We start from the raw sequence: 21,450 nt of genomic DNA, 5'->3' as shown, positions 1-21,450 counted from the left end.
ATATGAATATGGGAGAAGTAGTTTGGGATACCATTGTATGAAAATGTCTGTATAAAGAGCATGCAATAATGGCTTATTAGCCCACAGTGCTTTGGGGGAAAAGGATCTACATTCCTTATGTGTCTGCGTCTTGCAAAAAAATACATTTCTGAATCTCATAACAAGGATTTAGTGGGTGAATATGGCAGTTGTAGAGTCATTATATTGACTATGCACATAACATAATTTATTGGGGGTTTGGCTTATAGAGCCTGTAAATTTATACACTACTTCCTCGGGGGTTCCTTCTCTTTCCATCTTATATTGCAGTTGCAGTGAGCATCTGAGGTATGCAAGGGCAGTGAGAGGGAATGAGCAGAAGGCTGGTGGCCCACCAAACAGGTACTACAGGAGGGCTGCATCACAATTAGGGATTTTCTCTGCTCTGTGCCCCTCTGTGTGGCTTTGTGACTTAGGAATAGAAGCACTGTTGAAAACTATTTGAGCATTTATAATCCATAGGGCAGTTTTGACAATGTGTTTATAGTAACTGTCCTGTAAAAACCATGTGATCTGATAGAAATGTGTAATTGGACAGATAAGGAGTTCATACAGTTTTAAACAATCGGCATTTTAGAAAGAGCAATGGAGTTTCTTGGCCTTGCATAGGTTTATCTAAAGGGCTTATAGCAATATTTACCCATTATTTCTGATATTTTTTTGTATGTAGGTTTTGAAGTTGGGGGTTTTTTCTTCTTGCATTTCTGTGTACTTATTCCTGCTAACTTCTGCAGTAGCATCTTCTTTTTTTCATGTTTTAGTTAGGTGATGAGTAAACAAGATAAGAAAGATCCTTTTATCTGATTCAGTAATTAATATCATGTAAAAACAACCATCTGGGAAACTAATATCTTCTTCAGTCACTCAACTGTTGGAGAGGATTCCTTTGATACCACTGTTTGTAATAAGCCTAGTGGTCACTTCTAGCCAAAATGCCTTTGCTCAGTCATACCTTTGCAAGATAAAATGTAGATGTCTTTTCTCAGAAACCTTTTGAAATAAATGGGATTACCTAATTTTGAGTCAGTGACCTCTATGTTTGTCATAAATTTCTACTAAACTATTGGCAGAAACTCCATACCATGCTCCTTGTGTACTATCTGGGGTTTTGTTACCTGTTTCAATGGATGCATAATTCCTAATACTAAATTCCACACTCTAGAAAATGGTATAATGATGATAAAATGCTGCTTTGGTTTGACATTTTGGCAGTGACTGCAGCTATAACAGCTGTATAATCTTCTGCTCCTCTTTTGAAAGCATGTGTTTACACTTTCTATGTTAGTTTTGCACGTCATCTCTACAGAAAATCAGCTATTAGATTGACGCCACCTTTTCAAAGTAGCTACAGAATTCCTATCTAATGTTCTTTATGCTAGAGTATTTGACATAATATGACCTCATTTGTGGATGGGTGGCTAATTCTGTTACAGGATATAAGATGTACTCCTCCTTATCTTGGTGTTGGGATGTAGTGTGTTCTTGTCATGCACTTACATAGCACAGGACATTTCCATGGCACAAGGTGATGTAAGCCACTCGTCTGATGTCCAGGCTGAGATGTAAATGTGTAAGAAGTATTGACAATAATGGAGAATTTGTAGCCAATGCAAAATGTGACATGTAGTTAGATCCTAGGGTATAGACTGGACAGTTTTTAATATTGGATGCTGTTTTCTTCTAAGCTTTTTATTAATATTCTTGGTTCTCATGTTACTCATAAGGTATATATAGGATACTTAAACATCAGATTTTGTTTGGATTCTTATAAACTTTCATCTTTGAAAAAAATAATCTCTGGTTTAATTCCTTCAAAGATAGTAGGGCTACATCAGGAATGAATTTGATTTATCTTTGTAGTGGTTTCAATACCAGAAACAAAAGATGTTTTGGGATGAAAGCTGGATTATAGACTTCACCTGCATAAAACAAGGTTAGTAACTTGTCATTTTGATACTATGATCAATTTTCTTAATAATTTTGAAAACAAGTTCAATCATAAGTACATCTTTGTGTTTTAAGGATCTTCCTAAAAGTGAACCAATTTGTGACAGATCTGTAGTTTCACCCCTGTAACCTCTCTGAGCTCATCACTGATATTTTTTGTTTATTGAAACTTTAGAGGTCAAAGTTATTCTAAATAGTTTCCTTCTTTTTTATGGTGATTTGTCAATTAAAAAAGACAGGCCTATCCCAAAATAAACAGATAACCTCTGGACTTGGACAAAATAAATTACAGTTGCTTCAGTGGATGTATCATTCTCTATAATTGGTCTCACTAAGTTGCCCTGGACTTGCACAAATATAATGACGGACCTAATGAGATACTAATTTCTCTCAGTGTATGCTATCTGTGACAGACTTGCTGCAAAAAGTAATTCATTATGGCCATTGTATTTTTTTTTTTTCCTTCTGGATATAAAATATGATTTCATTGGTTCTAATTAAGTGTGTTCAGAATAAATTCAGATGTTAATATATGCTCTACTATGCTGCACTTAAAATAGGTATAGATTATTTGCTTTGCTGTTCATTGTTTTAACATTCAGAAGGGAAACAATGCCTAGATCTTCAGAAAGGGTAAATTTGTAGAAATCTGCTGAAGTTGATAGTTCTGTGCTGACGCACACTCTCACTTTCTGTCTTTGTGAGGAATTGCTAGAAAGATGTCTGCTGTATCTGCGTTACATCATTGTGTTGCTAGTAGAAATGTCAAGACATTCTTGTGTTAATATATAGTAGAGATGCTTTCAATCTTGGACTTCAACATCAATTTCTGTGTAGTTTTGATATGATATTTTCATTGCTGTACAGAAGAGATGTTAGCTTAGAATTTGAGTACATAAACCAAACTAAATTTCAGTCCAGATTTGTGAAAACAGAAATAGAACACTCAAGGAAAAGTGTCTTTCAGTATAGCAAAAAGTAACATGAGCAAATTCTCAGCTGATAGTGAATTAGAAGAGGTCATGAACATCACATGGGAGTAGAAACAACAGAAAGAGACTGAGGAAAATTAGAACCATCATCAAAATATAACAGATCAAAAATTAATTTGAAAAATCCAAGATGAAAGAAGTAGTTTTCTTGGAGAGGAGCCTATGAAGCATCGATACTTTTTAAGGCCTAGCAGTGATAGTTAACAACTTAAGAGTAATGAGGACTGGTAATATGATGAGTTTTGGAAACAGTATGTCTCTCTGGGCAGAACTGTTCAAAGACAGCCATAGCAACCTGAAATGCACAGTTATCTAAATGGAAACACATCAGTAGCGGTGTACCCACACTATGTAGCCTGCACTGTGAAAAATTAGCTTTATTTTTGCAAGATAACTTCTTTATTGGTGCATTGCACCGTACATATATTTGTGTGTGTGTATGTGCGTACACACACACGCACGCACGCTCTTATTCTCAAAGCTGTCTCAGGGATCTGTAACATATTTCTGGTGGAATGCTGTAGAAAGACTCCAAATGTCAGCGCAATTTTGAACTGCATATGGATAGTATTATGCTGTGGGAACAGGCAGTCCTGACGGAAGGTGAGATACTGAACTTCCTCAGCAACACCTTATTGGATACTGACACCAGAGAGAGTTGAGAGGTTTCAGTGATGCTGAGACTGGTTTTAATTGGAGATGGTGAAATGATACGTTTAATTCACTAAATTAGTTTTAAAATCCATTTTGTTACCTTGAGATGGTCAACAGAGATTAAAAAACGTATGTTGAGATCACTGATCTTTTTTCTGTCTGACTGTATTGTTGCTGTTCTCTGACTTCCCTCTGGTGTCAGAATCACTTCCCACATCCCTGTAACTTAAGTCTTCTAGAAGCTCCAAATAGACTTGTCAAAGTACAGCACAGGGCTTGCTCTGCTTTGCTGTGTTATGTCCTTGACATCTAAGTAGCAGCAAGGGCTAATCATCCCAAGAGCAGAAAGTGAAACTGGCATCACATCCTGAGGATTAGTGGGAAAGATCTCTGGCAATGAATCACCTCTGGAACTTTTTTACTTTTTATGCAGCAGTCACATTCCAAGCAATAGGTTTCTATCTTAAAAGACCAGTTGAGGTGCAAAGATTTGGGGATTTCCCTATATTTGCCTTCCTCTGAAGTCTCTGCTTTGACAATAATATGCATCTTCAGTGCCTTTTCTGATCCCACATCCCATTTAGATCACATAGTACGGAGAGCAACAGGAAGCATGATGAGTGCTCCCACAGCGCCCAGTGACTCCAATGCCAGCTGTATTACTACTCTGAGCTCCTGCACAGCAGCTGCTAACATGTCCAGGAAACAGTACTTCACCCAGACTGGGAGATAGTAAGTCAATATATTTCTCATTTACTGCAGTACCTACTGTAATATAGTTCCACCTTGCTTTCTGGTTCTTGCCACTTCTTTTGTCAGGCCAAATCCAGTAAGTTAATATCATTGTTCCGACTTATGCACACATACTGGCTGTGGAATATTTTACATGCCAGGCTTCTGTTTCATTTGTCATTTCTCCCTTTTGTCTTGGAGACTTATTAAAAGGCTATGGCTGCATAATGTGTCTTGCATCTGTTAACAAATGATCCTTGCTGTTCAGATATGTTTCAAAGCAAGGCTTTAATGCATTCCTTTTTCTAAAATGCAGGCAAAGCATGGCTAGGTTCTTCTCACTAAAGAATAGCATCCTATACAGTAGCACATGAGAAATCTTGTCCTTAAACCAGCTGATGTGACTGAAGATATAGAACATTTCACCTCTGGGTCACATTATAAACATGCATATCCTGTAACTATATGGGCAAACAATATAGTCATATCCTGCTATCCAGAAAGAAATTTTTCCCGTAAAAATAATATAATTAAGGGGTAGGGGAGGAAACGTGCAAAGGTGGAGTTAATACCTACCATTTGAATATACAGGGCAGGATCTGTGCTTTGCAGGATAGAGGAACTTAGGATCATCGGCTGGGGGAGCAGCTGCCTTTTCAGCATAGATCACTGTTCTGGAAAATCAGTCACTTCACTGATGAGACACTGCATCCAGCTTAGATCTTTTACAGTGAGCATTTTTACTGCTTCTTTCTGAATGATGACATTTTCATCATCATCATATTCCTCAGATGAATCAAGGTCAAATGCATTCATCTAGGATGAAAGGTGTAAGAATGGAGCATTCAGTCTCATTGGCAAAGCACCTACATCTGCTATACCACAGACTGTGCACTCTGTATTTATATAGTCAGTATCACTTAAATTTCTTGCATATACCTCCATTGGCTTCCTTTATCCTTCCAAGACAAATTGCTTTGCTGTCTATCAAACCCATCTACTTCATTACTGAGAATGCTTCATCCCATGAGAACAAAAAGATGTTAAGTATCAGTGGTGGATCTCCAAAACATCAGGCAGAAGGAACAGATGGCAAGGATGTTGCTGAACATTTTCACTAGCTTTGACACATCCTTTTCTGCTACTCCATTATCCAACTGTCTCTTGACTCTAACACTCTTACATTCTACATGTCATCTACAGATCAGGGATGCTTGAGTATAATCACTAATGCTTCCCTTATCACAGAAAGAGGGCCCTGTCACTTGTCCTGTACTCAGATTCAGATTTACACCCACATATGGACACACTTAAATTCTGTGCCTCATCTCCAGAGACATGAAGCTGTCCGCTGTAGAAAAAAAATCCAGTCCACTTTTGTAGTCTGACTGGCTTACGAAGTTGGCCTAACACTCTGTGAACAGCATTTCATTCTGTTTCAGCGATGGTAGAACCGTGGCCATAAAGAAAGTAATGAAGAAGGCATTCACACTCTCCAAATCTATACGTAAAGAAGTAAAGCAAGTGAGGTAAGAAGTAAAACCTGAGAAGTGACTGTTGTTCCATTTTTACACTGGTTCTTTAGGGGTTACGATCTGTCCAAATGTGACTGTAAATTCATATTCCTCTTTCTTTCAACCTTTGCTTTGACAGGAGATCAGAATTTCTGTATGCTTGATTTACTTTTCTCTCTACACTGTGAAAAAAAGGCACTTGGTTTTCCATTTACCCTACAAAAAACAAGACAGAAATCCATGATAATTGCTGGTGTGCTGTGATTTCTGTTGATTTTCACAGGGAACTTGACCATCCCAATCTCTGCAAATTCATTGGAGGTTGTATAGAAGTGCCAAATGTTGCCATTGTGACAGAGTACTGCCCCAAAGGCAGCCTGAGTGATGTTCTCCTCAATGAAGACATACCTTTGAACTGGGGCTTCAGGTATAAAAAAACTTTTGAAAAGCTGAATGACAACAACTGTGCTATGTGCTGTTTAGGAAAAAATGTTAATTTTAGATTAAGTTCTAGGATAGAGAGGCCTGCGCTGTGATATGGAGAGAATGAAGAAGAAAAAAAGTAAATTCAAATATCCAGCCCAACTTGTCTTCTGGGTTTTTGAGCAATCATATATTTAGTACTGGTCATTCTAAGCCAACGACTTTTCAACCCACCTCTAGTTACACTGCAGAACTGGTTTTAAACTTTTCTTCCCAACTTCATTTTTTTTCCCAAATATCTTAGGCATCCTCATTTAATTAAAAATCACTGCATCTCCCTTTGTAAAGATACATTGGTGAAATGACCAGCATACCTAAAAATGCTTTATTATATTTACAATACAGAAAATGGGCTCACATTGTCAATGAAACTGCCACAAAGGCAATGACACTGTTTTTCTGAGAATAATCTTCTTGGCACAATCCTTCTACTTCTGCTTTATGTTTGTCTTCAGCAAAGAAAAAGATTGTAATGGAGGAAGCCTTCCAAGTAAAGTGAGAAAGTTAATAAAAAATGATTCTCTTGTAAACATTTGAAAGCACTCTCAATGATACAAAGGTACTGAGAATTTCTAAGAGAAACTCAACTGTCTTAAAAGAGGCTAAAGGCCTGTGGACTCAGACGGCTGAAAAGAAGTTATGGGCTTCCAGAAAACCACCTTAAGTGCTTTGGAAAAATGGGCATGAGGACACAAACTGAAAGCTATCGCGGTCATAGACTTTCTGTCAACTTCAGCAGGCTTTGGAGCCACACTTAAGTGAACATTTCATTGCAATGCTAGCTCACTGATTTTTGTCTTTCAGGTTTTCTTTTGCTATTGATATTGCACAAGGAATGGCCTATCTTCACCACCACAAAATGTATCATGGACGGTTGAAGTCTAGTAACTGTGTGATAGATGACCGATGGGTTTGTAAAATTGCAGGTAAAGAGAAGATAAGAAACAGAATTTCAAAACTGTCCAGCTAACTCACTAATGCATATAGATTTTACACTCAACGGTCCTCACAAGCACCTCCATGCTGACATTTCATGGGAAATGCTGACTATATCAACCCTCACTAGAAGTGTCCTGTGCTGAAGCAAGTTTCATGTTACATTATCAGGTCAAGTCATTTAATATATGCCATGGATGCACACAACTGATCCCACAAATGATGGAGTCTACCAACATCAGTCTGAGCAGAAACTCCATCTCATTCTCAGTTTTGATACAAAGAGAAAACCTGAGCCTGGACAGTGCTGTATAGACATGTAATAATGCTGACTGACTGGTAAACACAAGGTAGTTTCATGGAGAAAAGCAGACTCAACTCAGACCTTTTCAGTCCTGTACACAAAACTGAACCACATTCTCCCAGAGACAGACTTACAGGGCTGGGCTGCTCCTGGTGCATGAAGGCAGCCTGTGAGGACAGGAAAACCACTGGAGGGTCTAGTTCAGTTTGCAGCTAGCAAAGGGAATGAAAACATTGATCATCTCTTCTACTTCCTCCCTAAAGAAGTTATCACGCTCTTTAACCTGTAGCCATCTTAGAAAAAGCAGCAAGAGATTTGATTTTCAGTGGTTCGTCCTATGACTAAGGCTCCTACACAGGGTCGTGCCTGCTGCTCCAACTCATGTAGTATCCTGCTGCCTTCAGAACTGCCTACTTTGCTTAGAGCCTGTTCTGGAGAAAAGCACAAAAAAATTGAGGTAGTTGATTACATCAACTGTCTCACCTTAGCACAGCTCCTATGAATTAAATGGGATCTGTTGCGACGGAGGGAAGACGCAGTCGCTCAATATGAGTGATCAGCAGACTTCCTTTATTGTCCCTTACAGTCACCTTTTATGCCTTGTTATAATTAGCTCATACATATTACAAAAGTTAAGCTCATTATTGGTTAGTTGCCTAAATACCAAGCCCGCCCCTAGTTTCTCTTCTGTAGTTTTCTGTTCCCACCTGCAACATTCTTTTCCCACCAAAATCTTCCTGTTACTGTGTAACAAGGACAGCCAAAGACAGTATATTTTGCTTTACTTCAGATAAGCTGAGAGCGATGTGCATTTTTGTCCAGCCAGCTGGACTATGTCTATGTGAACTTTTTCAGCTAGCCAGTTATCCACAGGGATCTCTGTGACATTGTTCAGAATTTAACTGGTAGCATTGTAGAGACTTCAAATATTCATTTGAATTCATTTGGTTTATCTGGATGCAATAACGTTAAACAAATCCCACAAATAACCCATGTGGGAGCTATTTGAAAAGCTCCGATGACCTCCAACATAAAGGATGAAGCCCTAGGACCATCTTAGTTAGAGGTCACTCCAGACAAAATCAGACATATGCGTCCTGTCCCATACACTCAACAGAGTGCTCTTTATATCAGAAAGTGAGCTGTTTTTTTCCTCCTCTCCATTGCTGAATCACAGGCTGAGAATCTCTTCTATGTTAGGCTAAAAGTATAGCTGCAAAGATGTTTCACATTTATACTGCCTTTATTCTGAAGCTAGGGGGGTGCAAGCAAAGCCCACCATCTTTCAGTAGTTCTAGCCTATCTAACTTGTAATTATTCTAGCAACCTGCCACCATAGATAAGGATCAGGGGATGACTGAAACAGAAAACTGCATTTGCATGCTAACTCTTGCACTGAAGTGAGCCTGGTCTCTGGATATAATTTTATAAAATCATGAAATAATTCTGATTGGAAGGGGTCATGTAGTTCAACTTCCCTGTTGCCATACATTGTCACTCAAATATTTGGTTTCCAGATCCTATATTTGCAATAGCTTTAGGGGGACAAGACCACCAGATACACACTATTTTTAAACTAAGATGTGTACTTCAAATAGGGAAAATTAATTCCTTTAGACTAGTTGTGCTGTCTACTAATGCACATGTTTCAGAGAAGTACCTGCTAAATAGTTTAATTCCTGTTTTATTCCATGGTAGATTATGGTTTGCAGTCATACAGAAAAGAAGATTCTCCTGAGGAATCAAGCTCACACCAGCAGCATTTGATACCAATTTACACAGCTCCTGAAATCCATTCCCTTTCAGACTTTGAACCCAATTCTATGACAGACGTCTACAGGTAGTTAACTTTTCCTGTTCCTTGCACTTAATAATCTCATATCAAGCTGGATATTCTTTCATGACATTTAGGCTCAGTGTAATTCTGTGGTCACCCCAGGTATATGTTTGACTGTATTTTGAAAAGGATTGACCCTGGAATACAGAACAGCATGAATAGTAGAGGATCTTTTCTTTCAAGGTAGATAAACAAATACTGAATTCACTGACATTATGTAAATGCAGAGTTCGTCTAATGATTTATAAGGAGTTACTCTGGACTGGTAAATAAAAAAGGTATAAATATCTGCTATTATCTAGTAAACCATCTTTGTTGCTGTTTCTTATGAAAAAGTAGATTATTTTCAATAATGGTACTACCTTAAAAGTTAATAGCATCAATTTTCCAGAATGTCATAATGCACATCTGCATCCCATAATTCTGTAATTAGTGTCAATACATTATTGTTATGCTTGGTTTTCAGGGGGAAAAAATAGTGGTAGGAAAAGGAATTGATGCACTAGTGAATAAATCCATTTCTTTTATGGAAGATCACTTCACAATGGCCTATTTGGCTATCAGGCTTAGACTTGCCAGTGATGGATAGCCTCTATCCAATCACTTCTCAGACAAGTGGGACTACAATTGAATTTTCAGGGAGTAATAATACAATGAAAAAATCATTGAACTAGGATTTTAAAAAAATTACCTACATGTCTTGGTTATTGCATGACTTTTCTGTATAAAGTAGGAAAATCACTGTGTTCTTGGTGTATCCTATTTCATACCAATGACACTTCCTCTGTCAGCTTATATCTAGTAGTTTGCTGAAAGCATTTGAAAGGGGGAAATACAGAATGGTACTACATGATGTTTTATGGCTCTTTTCTCTTACTTTTTCTTGCCATGTTCCCAGCGCAGCAGAAGTCTTCTATTTCTTGGTGACTTTGGTAGCTAGCAGAATGTAAAGAACTGGAACTGAAGTAAAGATTGAAATGCTGATAATGCAGCACACTGGAGCAGAAGGTGGCATGGTTATTAGCATTGTTTATCAACAACATTTACCAAAGTGCAGCTATTACTGCCTTTTATCAAAAGCTCTGAGTTTTCCTCTGGCCTACACTAGGCCACAACAAATGTTTACTGCCTTAGGTGACTATTGTCAGGCTTATATTGAAAAATTAGTGGCAGAAACAGAGAATGTTGTTTAAGTCTTCCCCTTTTTTCAATTAGGATTCATTAAAAATTATATTGGCTGAGGACATGATTTTATATATAAGATTTACTGGATTAATGCACATTATTCCCTTGTAAAGAAATGTATGACTATTTGCCAGAACATTATTAATTGTAATCCATTCTATCAGATTATGTAAGCAAGAATTTAAGGTCTCAACAGTATTTATATCCATAGGCTTAAACATGCCCTTAGAATTTGCTTCAGAATAGCTCAGCTAAAGGCAGTTCATCACTGTATTGTGATGAATACACTGAACGGGTATTTCTGGCTATTGTCACTTATCCTCTGTCAGTCTTCACTTTTTCAGCGTGTGCTCGTCCTAGAAAGTGCTGTCCTCCAACTAAACATTAATGTTTGGATTGCCTTATGCATTGCAGTCTATCATTGCCCCACAGACAAAACACATTCAAGAAAATGTTTCCTTGGTGCTTGTCTGGTTCACACTTTACCCCTGTTCAGGTTAGGTATCATTACTTGACTTTGCAGGCAACCTGGCCTCCTGAAGCCATTTCTTGCCAAGGACTCCCATTAAAATAGTGCTAAGAGCTGATTTGCTCGTATCATAGGTGACTGCAATGAACTTTTGACAGATTCAGTGAAAGCTTGATGAATCTATCTTGCTGTCAGTCCCCATGTCTGCAAAATCCAGGTCTTCTTTTGTTGTACTGCAGTTAATCCTTTCTTGGTCAAAACCAAAAAACAGTCAGAAATGAAATCAGAAAACGGAAAAGAGCAATATGCAGCCAGGGAAGAAAGAAAGAGATGTATCCTGTAGCATTAGAAAGGTTCTTTTTTTAACTGAGTTGTTCTTCAGAACCTGCATTTAACATAGTTTGTGCTGATGATATGAGCAGGTGCTAAACCTTCCTGAGCATGTATGTGGTGGACTTGCTGGCCAGGGAGCAGTGTCCCAGTCTTGAAGTCCTTAGCTTTTATCTGTGCAAAAATTCCATTAAAATTCCTGAAGGTACAGCCCAAACAAAAAATTAGTAGAAACTGCAGGAGTAGAACTTGTAATTTTGTGTGCTCATACAGATGATTCACTTGCTTTTAAAGTTCTCCAGGGAATGTGTTGGTCAGATGGGAAAGCTAAAATGGAAATGACAACAGAGCATGAAAGCACCTCCTGTTTGAGCTGAGGAGGCTGCTTCCAGTCACAGTTTATCCTAGATTGGCTCCTTTTATTTATAATCGTGATGTGAATTTCACTATCTACTGTGTTAGGACTTTTTTGACCAGTGCTGCGGAAGCTGAATGAAATCAATGCTGCTTTATCTGAATTACCATCATCTAATTACTCTCCTTGATAATCTGTTTCAGTTTTGCTGTCTCACCAGGACTGGTATCCCTTTCTACTACCAGATCAATCCAAAATTAACATAAAAATATCATCAGATTAATTTCTACATTATTCAGTGTGGTTTACATATGCATCATTTTATGGGCCAGTGGTGGTCCGTGAGTGGACTGAAAGATAGAGATACCCCATTATACTGCCAGAATGCCTTACAGAACATGGCAACCATTAGCAATACAACAGATTGCAAACGAATATTTCCTGTAAAAATAAATGTTATCAAATAGAGATGCATCTAGGGAGTTAATTATTACACAGTGTCAATATACAAAGAGGCAAGAGCACCTTTATCAGGAGTGCTGGCTGGAGGAGGTGCTGGCTTCTATAGATATAGCTGTTTCAAAAAATCCTAGTGAATTCAGTAAGGAGACTGAATACCCAGCTGTTAACCCATTTTTTCCATTGTTCACCCTTGATGAGTGTGCTTGACCTTGATTCATCTGAGGAAAATGATGATGATAAAAATATCATTCAGAAAGAATGAGCAGAACTGCTTACTGTAAAAGATCTACTCGGGACACACTGTCTCATCATTGACTTTATGGAGATTTTCCAGAAGAATGATCTATACTGAAAAGAAGCCAATCCTCCAGCTGATGATCTTGATGAACCTGCTTCTGCCCCTTGATTACAGCACAAACCTGACCTGTATGTTTAATTGGTAGGTATCATGTAAGTCCCTGCATATACCCCTCTGGATTCCATTAATTCTTCTAGAGGAAATTGCTTTGCTGTCTACCAAACTCAAATGCATCATCTCTGAGACCAATAACTGTGAGAAGAGACTGCTATGAAATGATCAGTCACAGATGTCTGAAAACACAGAGCAGTAACAGATAGCAGCACTGTTGCCATTCTCCCTTTTGCAACACTAGGCTTTCAGACATAAAATGGAGAAGAATAAGAAATCACGGAAAGAAGAAATCACTGACTTCTTTAACTGTTATTTCATTAAGATTCTGTTTTGGTTTTACTCTGCAGTTACGCCATCATTTTACTAGAAATTGCCACAAGAAATGACCCTATGCCAGTAAGTAAAGATAAAGTTTGAAGCTTGCATGATGACTTTTATGCTGTTTCTGCTGAAGATACAAACCAAACTTTGAGTAACTACATCTTTGATTTGTTTTTTGAGCATGAATTTTCCTCTTGATTTTGTGGGTGCAAGTTCAGTTTGAAAGGAACATGCAATCAGGGCTTCCTCATGCATCTACCAGTATTCCCTTCAGGACTCTGAAGAAGAGTGTATGACAAAAAACAGTATAGCCCCAGAACTGCCTGTTGGTTAGCTCTGTGAAGCTTAATGACAGCGGGGTGGAGAGGGAAGGTATGCCATAACATCCTCTGTCTTCTCCTGTTGTTTCTTCTCTTTCCTGCCATGCATCAGCACTTTCAGTGGAGTCTTGCAGTGATAAGAATATGCTAGAAGAGCAAGTAAACTGCCGTCTATAAGGAAAATGTCATCTTTGCACATGTCCTGTGATCAGTGCTAAATAGCAAACAGAAAAAATGGACCTTAAAATTGAAACCAGATATTCTGGATATGTAACTATGTTCTGTCTCAAAAATTTGCTTAACAAGATCTCTAATGATGAAGATCTGAAGCTGCCATCCTTCCATTTCTGACAGCTTACGATAATAGACCAGTATAGGCCTTGTGATTTCTCAAAAGTTTCCCAATATCTTACCAGTTTTTCATTTGTTTCAAAAGCTGTTTGCCTCATATAAACACTGAGATTAAACTATTTTAACCATGAAAAAGCTTTTAGACAAAGCCACCCAGTTTAGACTGGGTTATATCCCAGTTTGTTATTTTTTTTCTTGTACTCTCAGCTGATCTGGAAGTGGTAGGGAAGACATCATAAAAGTAGTTGTGATTGTAGTAACATATTTTCAATGGGTGGTATGAAAAACACAACACTTGTTTCAACATTTTCCAATACCTTCTACACTAGAAAGATGATGTGCATACAGCTGAATATTCTTGGTGCCCACCTCTGGCGGAATTAATTTCAGGAAAGGCTGAGAATTCTTGCCCATGTCCCACAGATTACATAGAGGTGAGTAAGAGACAATGTTGTGTACAAAAGTTTGCAACTGAAGTGAATTTAAGGCATGTCACAGAAGTTTTATGGTAATATTAACTTTGATGAATGTAAACAACTCAGAAATCAAGAAGTATATCTCAAACAAGGCGCAATGAAATGCTTTAATATCCTTAATAAAAAAACCTGTCATTCTGACAAATTGAAAGTTTCAGCTGTCCCCTTAAACTGTCAGTGTATTAAATGATGCTTTTAATATTCAATAGTTGATTTTTGTGCATTTTCACTTTATTATAAAGTGTTGAGTTCCATACATATTTTATATTATTAATATCTATTTAGCTTACTGGCAAAGGACTTTCAAATACTGAAGTATGTATCTCAGGCAAAGTACGAGTTTGGTTTGATTCTCATGCATGAGATCTATGTGTTCAGTAATAAAATAAAGTACACCTCCTTCCAGTTCAATTAAATCAGAACAGAATAACATTGTGGCATCCTTATTTCAGCTAAAGAGCTGTATAATTCACATTTGGTGGTTTGTAGCAACCCAAATGCAACAAACCTCACAAGCAGCACTGGATGTTAGTCAGGAGTTAACATTCTTAAGAAGTAGTTGAGTTTTTAATCTTCTGTGAATTTTGTGTACAGACAAATTCTCTGAAGACAGTACGTGACTCTAACAGCATAATACTGTCTTAAAACACAAGACAAGAGCTTAAGCAGTGTTTGGCAGAAGGGGCATGAGCATCTAATTAATGATTTCCCACAGCAGCAGTTTCATGAACTAATACCCTTTGTTCAGCCTGAATCAGTATAACTCTGCCACTTTTCATCAGCTGCAGATAGGGTTTCTGCATGCACGGTTTGCACTGAGAAAATAGTAGTATTAATTAGAAACACTGCCTATGCTTGGGATGACAAAGGGCTGTTTGCTTTTCTCACTCTTTCCCTGCTGCAGTTAATCAGAAGGTGCAGAAAATATAATCCAGCCCAAAGGCCTACATTTGAACAAGTCAAGAAAATGTTGTACAAGATGAATCCTAATAAAGTTAGCCCTGTTGACATGATGATGACTCTGGTAAATTTAGTTTTTTAATTTAATCCAAGTCAATATGCTCCCTTGCAATTAACTTTCACCTCTATCCTTCACGTTTGTTTTTTAATCTCATACCCCTTGTTTGGTAAGAAATTCCACAGTCTTTCATTCAGCCCTGGTGGGCTGATTGTAGCTGCAGTTCTGCTTGAGACCCAGCTTTCCTTCTCATTCCATTTCTGTCAGTTTTTCTTAACTTTCTTCTCTTCTTTGTGGCTCAACATTCTTGTTTCTTCAGTCAAGTGTTGTTTGTTTTTTAATGCACTCACAGGTAACTACATCCCCCTTTTCCAGTGGCTTGGTGGTGTTCTCACAGTACTGGGGGTATAGAATCCGTGCATGCCACAACTGGCATGTTTACAGATGCATTCTGAGCAGAGCATCTTAAGCCCATCAGCAGAGAAAAGATGCTTCTGCCTCCACAGGCTGTTGCTCACACAGAACAAGGATGCAAAAAGCAAAGCATAGCATAGCAGGATAGTTTATGAAACAGCATTGTGAGCTTTTGGTAAAGGAGTGAGAGTCAGATACCTTTGGGTTTGGTAATATATTTTAATTTATATCTGCAGCTTGGTGTCTACATTGGGTTTGATCCCTAATGTTTACATAGACTTTGAAAAGTCTGGAATTGGCTTTTGCCCTCTTACATGTAAGCAACTATCTTATATACAGAACTGTAAATTTTCCTAGGGAGAAATCTGGTCTTTGGATTCTGTAAGAAAAAATTAGTTATCTCAGACCTGAGCCTTTGCTTATCTGAACGTTTTCAAAGCAGAATCATTCAAATGCTTAAATCCTATCCAATTACGAACCTGTTTCAGTAAAAGGATTACTTTATGCAATTCTCTATGTTATTTAGATGGAGAAATACAGCAAACATCTGGAGATACTGGTTTCTGAGAGAACCCAGGATTTAATGCATGAAAAACAGAAGACTGATCGTCTGTTGTATAGTAAGTTGTATAACAAAACTACTGTATATTCTCAATAATAATTTGATTGTCTAATTACAAACAGGAGCCCTTTGATAGGTGATTATTTAATAGATAACATTTAGTTGGCAATGAATTAATATACTTGTTCCTTGCAAAACTGGAAAGATATTTAGCAACTTTTTATATTTTCCCCCTGAAAATCAATGCACTCTGAATGGCTCCAGAATCTGTAGCGCTCTCACTTTGATCTTGCTTGGCAGTCCTTCTCGATAGTTATAAATATTAGGGAACTGCTTTTGGACTGACGTTACTTCTGATGGCAGTGTATCTTCCGGAATTCCACAAGAAAAAAGGTATAAAGGAACAGGTATAACACATTAGAGAGAAAAAGGACTTGCACTGTAAACGTGCAAGATAGGTGAAATAAAGATAAAAAAAAGTCAGAGAAGAGATAGTAAACAAATCTAACACAGGAAAAACCAGTAACACAGAGTTGACAGAAAAGGAGTTAGTAATATCCCAAGTCACACTATTAGAATCCCACCTTACTCTGGCTTGGAATGTATAAATATTGGTTTGTTTGTACTGAAAGTTACGGGTCATCTGAAAAATCTGGACTTTTTATCAGTGAGATTTACTGTAAATTCTAACATTACAGCAAAGATTTTTGAAGCTAAAGAGTGCTTTCACCTTCAGAATATTTCACATTTATGAACATTGCTTTTATACCTCTAAACAAACATGTTCTCTTTCTTGTGTGCTTTTATCCATGTCAAAAGAGTAACAATGCTCTGTTTTCTACAACAGGTATGTTGCCAAAGCAAGTAGCAGATGATCTCAGGCAGGGAAAACATGCACAAGCTCAAAGTTACTTAAGTGCCACCATTTTTTTCAGGTAAACAAAAATGAAAAGATAGGATTAGAACTATCTTACTAAGAAACTTCTAGGACCCTAGTGAGGGTGAAGATCCTAATGAAGTACAAGCTTTCTATCTAAACTGCCATTTATCATACCAGGTAGCAACATCTGACTCTGCAAACCAGTGTCTTTCCATATTCTCATGCCTCTCCATTTTTCCTTATAATTAGTTAAATTAAAAATGAGGTTACTGTGGAGCTCTAACACACAACAACACATCACTCTATGTGTGTTACACACATTTGCATGTATGTTTCATAAGCAGGCCTGAGTAAAGGTTCCAGCATTTAGCTGTGAAGGAAAATTGTCTATCCTTAGAGTCCACATGGACTTAGTCTTTGACCTGTTAAGTGTGCATGAAGCAACATATAAATTGCATGTCTTCACTTGTCATAAATGGACAGATATTAAGTTCCTTTTTTTCATTTGTACATAACCCAAAACTGAAGACAACTTAGTTTGTGGCAGAGTCTAGCTGTAGAAAATGGTTTGTTGCATTGGTGAGCAAAAAGGCTTAGATCAGTCAGTCCTGTTAAATGGAAGAAGTCTGTTTTCAGTTTAAGTAAATGTCTGAAGACAAAATGATTCTTTAAGTTACTCAGTGAAAGAAACACTGCAAAAAAGAAGGTTGAGGCAGTTCCACTGAGAAATGATTGCTATGTGTTTAGGATCACCAATCTGCAACAGTTAAGACAGTGGATGAGTATGTTCTTTCTGTTGTGTTTTAACAGTGACATTGTTGGTTTCACTCAGCTGTCCAGCAGCAGCACACCTTATGAAGTGGTAGATCTCTTGAACAAGCTTTACACCACTTTTGATGAAATCATAGATAACTATGATGTCTATAAGGTGGAGACAATAGGAGATGCCTGTAAGTTCCTGGAGTGGTGGACAATGATGGGGCATGGGTATTTCATCAGGATAGGGACTGACTTGATGACAAGGAAGAAGAGATGAATGAAATTTGGAAAGCTTATTATGAATGGGAAGACAACACAAAACAATTAGGGGTGATGTCCTAGCAAAGCCCTAACAAAATTTAGGAACATTTTCCTGCCTACCTTCCATAATTTCTACAATTGAAGGATATTGTGGATGGGACAAACAAGCTGAGTAAACTACCGCTTTTTATTTTTTTATTTGATTATTTGATTTTGGTTTTTTTGATTCCTGTTACCTGTAAGGTCTGACTTTAAACCTTGGCAACAGATTAATCCCAGTTAGCAACGTCTGTTTCACAAGAACACAACTGAAAAATTTGCCTTCTACATGACAGAACAGATGTCATTCCATAAGCTTTATTATCTGTCTTTTTTGCAAAGACCATGACAAACCTCTCTCCTAATACTCTTTAAGGGCTTGGATGCCTCTTCTTTTGTTTGTTTGGGTTTTTTTGTTTTTTTTTTAAATGGCTTTCGATTTGTTTCCATAGGAATCTGCTGGGGATTAAAACTAAGTTCCATCCAACACCTAGCAGAATTTAGCAGGACTTTTGGATGGAACAGGAAATTCTGTAAGATGTGGGAAAAAACCCTGCTTTTTTTTCCTGTTGCATGGTTAAGCACATTCTGAAGCATAGAATTCCTGAACAAATGCACCCAAGGGATCCTGAAGAAACCTGCCTCTTGTCCTACACAGTAGAAGTCAGTGCAGGAAGCATAGCACAATGCCTAGTGGGAATCATTATCTGTCTTTATAATATCTACCCAAAGACAAAAGCCACTTTTCCACTACCTGTCCCACTTCAAGAACCCTCAGTGGAAGGGGGGAGGAAGAAAAGGCAGGAGGGAATAAATCTTATGGAAAATTAAGAAGGAAATCCAACATTTTTCAGAGGTAGGGTAATTACACATATGAGCTGTTGCCCTATCCTTCATTTGTTTCTGGTTTTCTCTGCTCAGCAGGCACAACTGTGCTGCAGGATATGAAGGAAAAGGGCTTTGTTTTTTCTAACTTAGGCAGCATCCTTTGGTAAATGCTTATGTAATGCTGAAGGTTAACACAGTTGCATTGTTGTGTTAAGATATGGTGGTATCAGGAGTACCCAAAGAGAATGGGATCCTTCATGCTGGTGAGATTGCAAGCATGGCTTTAGACCTTCTGGACGTCTGCAAGACTTTTAAGATCCCACACAAGCCCAACACCCTCCTAAAGATAAGAGCAGGAATCCATTCAGGTATGTTGAGAGGGCTGCAAGAGTCCTTCTCTGGTTTAACAAATGTTCCTGTAGTGGCATTTCCTATTAAAAATGAAGTTGATTTCTGGACATGGGGTGAAACACCTCACAGAAGTCATCCCAACAGAATATTGGATACCTGGAATATTGGGAACACAATGTGGAATACAACATTGGAAACACTAAATACCCCCAGTGTATTTGCTGATATGAGTGAGGACTGCCGTTCTGTGTCTGTTGTCCTTTTCAGCTGTTCTCTAAACAGTGAGTTGCTTCTTGACTCTTTGATCTAGCCTTCACTCTCAGACTCCCAGCTCCCTGACCTAAACTGTTGTGTGGCTGCAGCTCCTTCTTGACAGCCAGCCAGAGTGGGACATGTGCATTGCTCAGCATCTGCAAATTAAGCAGCTTACATTGTCTCAGAAAGAGAGCATATCTTCTGTATTTTAATGGGGCTGACATGAAGGAATCAAAATGCTCATTTTCTGCCTTCAGCAGGGACAGGTTACTTCCTGGTCTTGTTCACCATGTGTGTGGTGAGCACTGTATGCATAGCTCCTGTTGGCAGCTTTCCCATCTCACTGCTCCTCAAAACGTTCTATTGTCATGTTGAAACATGATTCTGCAGATGCCTTAATTCATGCACACTACCTCCGTCCCATCATCACTTCCCCCATCATTCTCCTTTGAGGCCGTTTTGCAATTTCCTCCATGCTCTGGAAGCCATCTGTCTTTGTGTAAAACAATACTGACAACCAGTCTCTCATTAATGAACGAGATAAAAGGTAATGTAGGAAGCAGCTATGAGGCTGTATGACTGACTATGTGATGGTAAACCACAAAATATCTTGTTTTCTTTTCTTTAACAGGGGCAGTTGTAGCTGGAGTTGTTGGGACCAAAATGCCACGGTATTGTTTATTTGGAGATACCGTGAACACAGCTTCCAGGATGGAATCCACCAGTGAAGGTAACAAGGAACAAACTGCAGATGTGGTTTTGACCATCCCTTAATTAGCTCTGAAAAAATGTTATGCGGAGTCCTGTCCTGTTTAAATGACTGCAGATCCTCTCAGGAGGCTGTTGACTTCTGGGTCCAATCTGCCTACGGGCAAATCATGCCAGTGATACTCACTACAATCTTTGTAACAAGTTTCCCTCATTCCCCAAGTCTCAGAGAGGGATTTTCATGGTTTTGAAGTTTTCTACAATAAAAAAGGATATGAATCAGATAAAATAAGAGATAAGTGGATATGTTCACTGTTTCTATTCATTCCTGGCACCCAGACAAATATTCTCATGACTCCTCTTTTTCACTGATAACTTTCTTTAACGAAGAGTACAAGAGGTGGTAGGACACCATGGGAGCTGTAAGTGCCTTTAAGCAGCATAAAGATGATATATATATGTCCTCCAGCAAAGAGATTAGACATAAATCTCTAGAGATTAAATCATGGAGATGTCCTCCCTTTCACTTCTTCCCAGGAGATAACAGAGCTCCATGTTTAGTTAGCAAGCTTCATATTTAGCCTGTATGAGCATTTGAACCTCAACTTCTGAAATACTTTAGCCTGATCTACAAGAACTGGGGAAATAAATAAATAAATAAATAAAAGAAGAAGGGGGGGGGGGGGGGGGGGGAGAAAGCTTCAAGGTCAAACAACCTTTAGGGCTTGTTTTTGTTTCTTTCATTCATGAAATGAAGCTGAATAGTTTTATGGCTCACATTGCAATGCTTTGTAAATTGATTTGAATTAGACAAAATCTAAGGTGTTTTCAAGTTTAATTTCATGATAAAAAGTGATGTTTTCAACATCTATCATGATCCACTGAAAACAAGCCAGAAAAGCAGAATGGTCCTACATGACAGATGTGAAGGTTTAGCCTGAGGGTTTGAGAATCAGCCAGGATCTACTCCTTCTCACTGTTCTATACATTTTTCAAAAGCAAATGCTAGACTGAATGGAACACACATAACTTAGTTTTCTGTCAGTGTCCCAGAAAACTCCTTTCCTCCCCCTCCTCATCCTCCTCCTCCTCCTCCTTTCAGGGTCCCTGTGTCATCTCATCTGAACTGTTGTAGAACTAATGCCTTCAAAATCTGCTTCCATCTTTCTTCTTATATTCTTTTCTGTTCTGTATGTCAGTCTGGTTTTCCTATGGCACATCAACACTATAAACTTACATATAAAGACAGAGCTTTTTATCTTTAAAGTCTTCTACCTCCTTCTTTCTCCAGCAACATACGCCTGAGGATCTCATTA

General features: G+C 38.2%; 1 protein-coding gene across 1 annotated transcript in view; it reads left to right on the top strand.

Moving 5' to 3' along the window:
* LOC129734662 (atrial natriuretic peptide receptor 1-like) overlaps positions 1-21,450 on the top strand; it is a 41,837-nt gene that overhangs the window by 16,374 nt on the left and 4,013 nt on the right. The window contains exons 8-21 of the mRNA XM_055698312.1: positions 1,900-1,972; positions 4,217-4,364; positions 5,807-5,893; positions 6,162-6,305; positions 7,166-7,287; positions 9,300-9,441; positions 12,999-13,051; positions 13,992-14,077; positions 15,024-15,143; positions 16,018-16,111; positions 16,901-16,988; positions 17,744-17,883; positions 19,036-19,188; positions 20,058-20,156. Of these exons, the coding sequence (XP_055554287.1) occupies positions 1,900-1,972; positions 4,217-4,364; positions 5,807-5,893; positions 6,162-6,305; positions 7,166-7,287; positions 9,300-9,441; positions 12,999-13,051; positions 13,992-14,077; positions 15,024-15,143; positions 16,018-16,111; positions 16,901-16,988; positions 17,744-17,883; positions 19,036-19,188; positions 20,058-20,156 (1,549 nt within the window). The remainder of the gene's footprint in view (positions 1-1,899; positions 1,973-4,216; positions 4,365-5,806; positions 5,894-6,161; positions 6,306-7,165; positions 7,288-9,299; positions 9,442-12,998; positions 13,052-13,991; positions 14,078-15,023; positions 15,144-16,017; positions 16,112-16,900; positions 16,989-17,743; positions 17,884-19,035; positions 19,189-20,057; positions 20,157-21,450) is intronic.

This window comes from Falco cherrug, chromosome Z (assembly GCF_023634085.1).
Source record: "Falco cherrug isolate bFalChe1 chromosome Z, bFalChe1.pri, whole genome shotgun sequence".
Taxonomy (NCBI): Eukaryota; Metazoa; Chordata; class Aves; order Falconiformes; family Falconidae; genus Falco; species Falco cherrug.
This window is presented reverse-complemented; position numbering and strand designations above follow the sequence as displayed.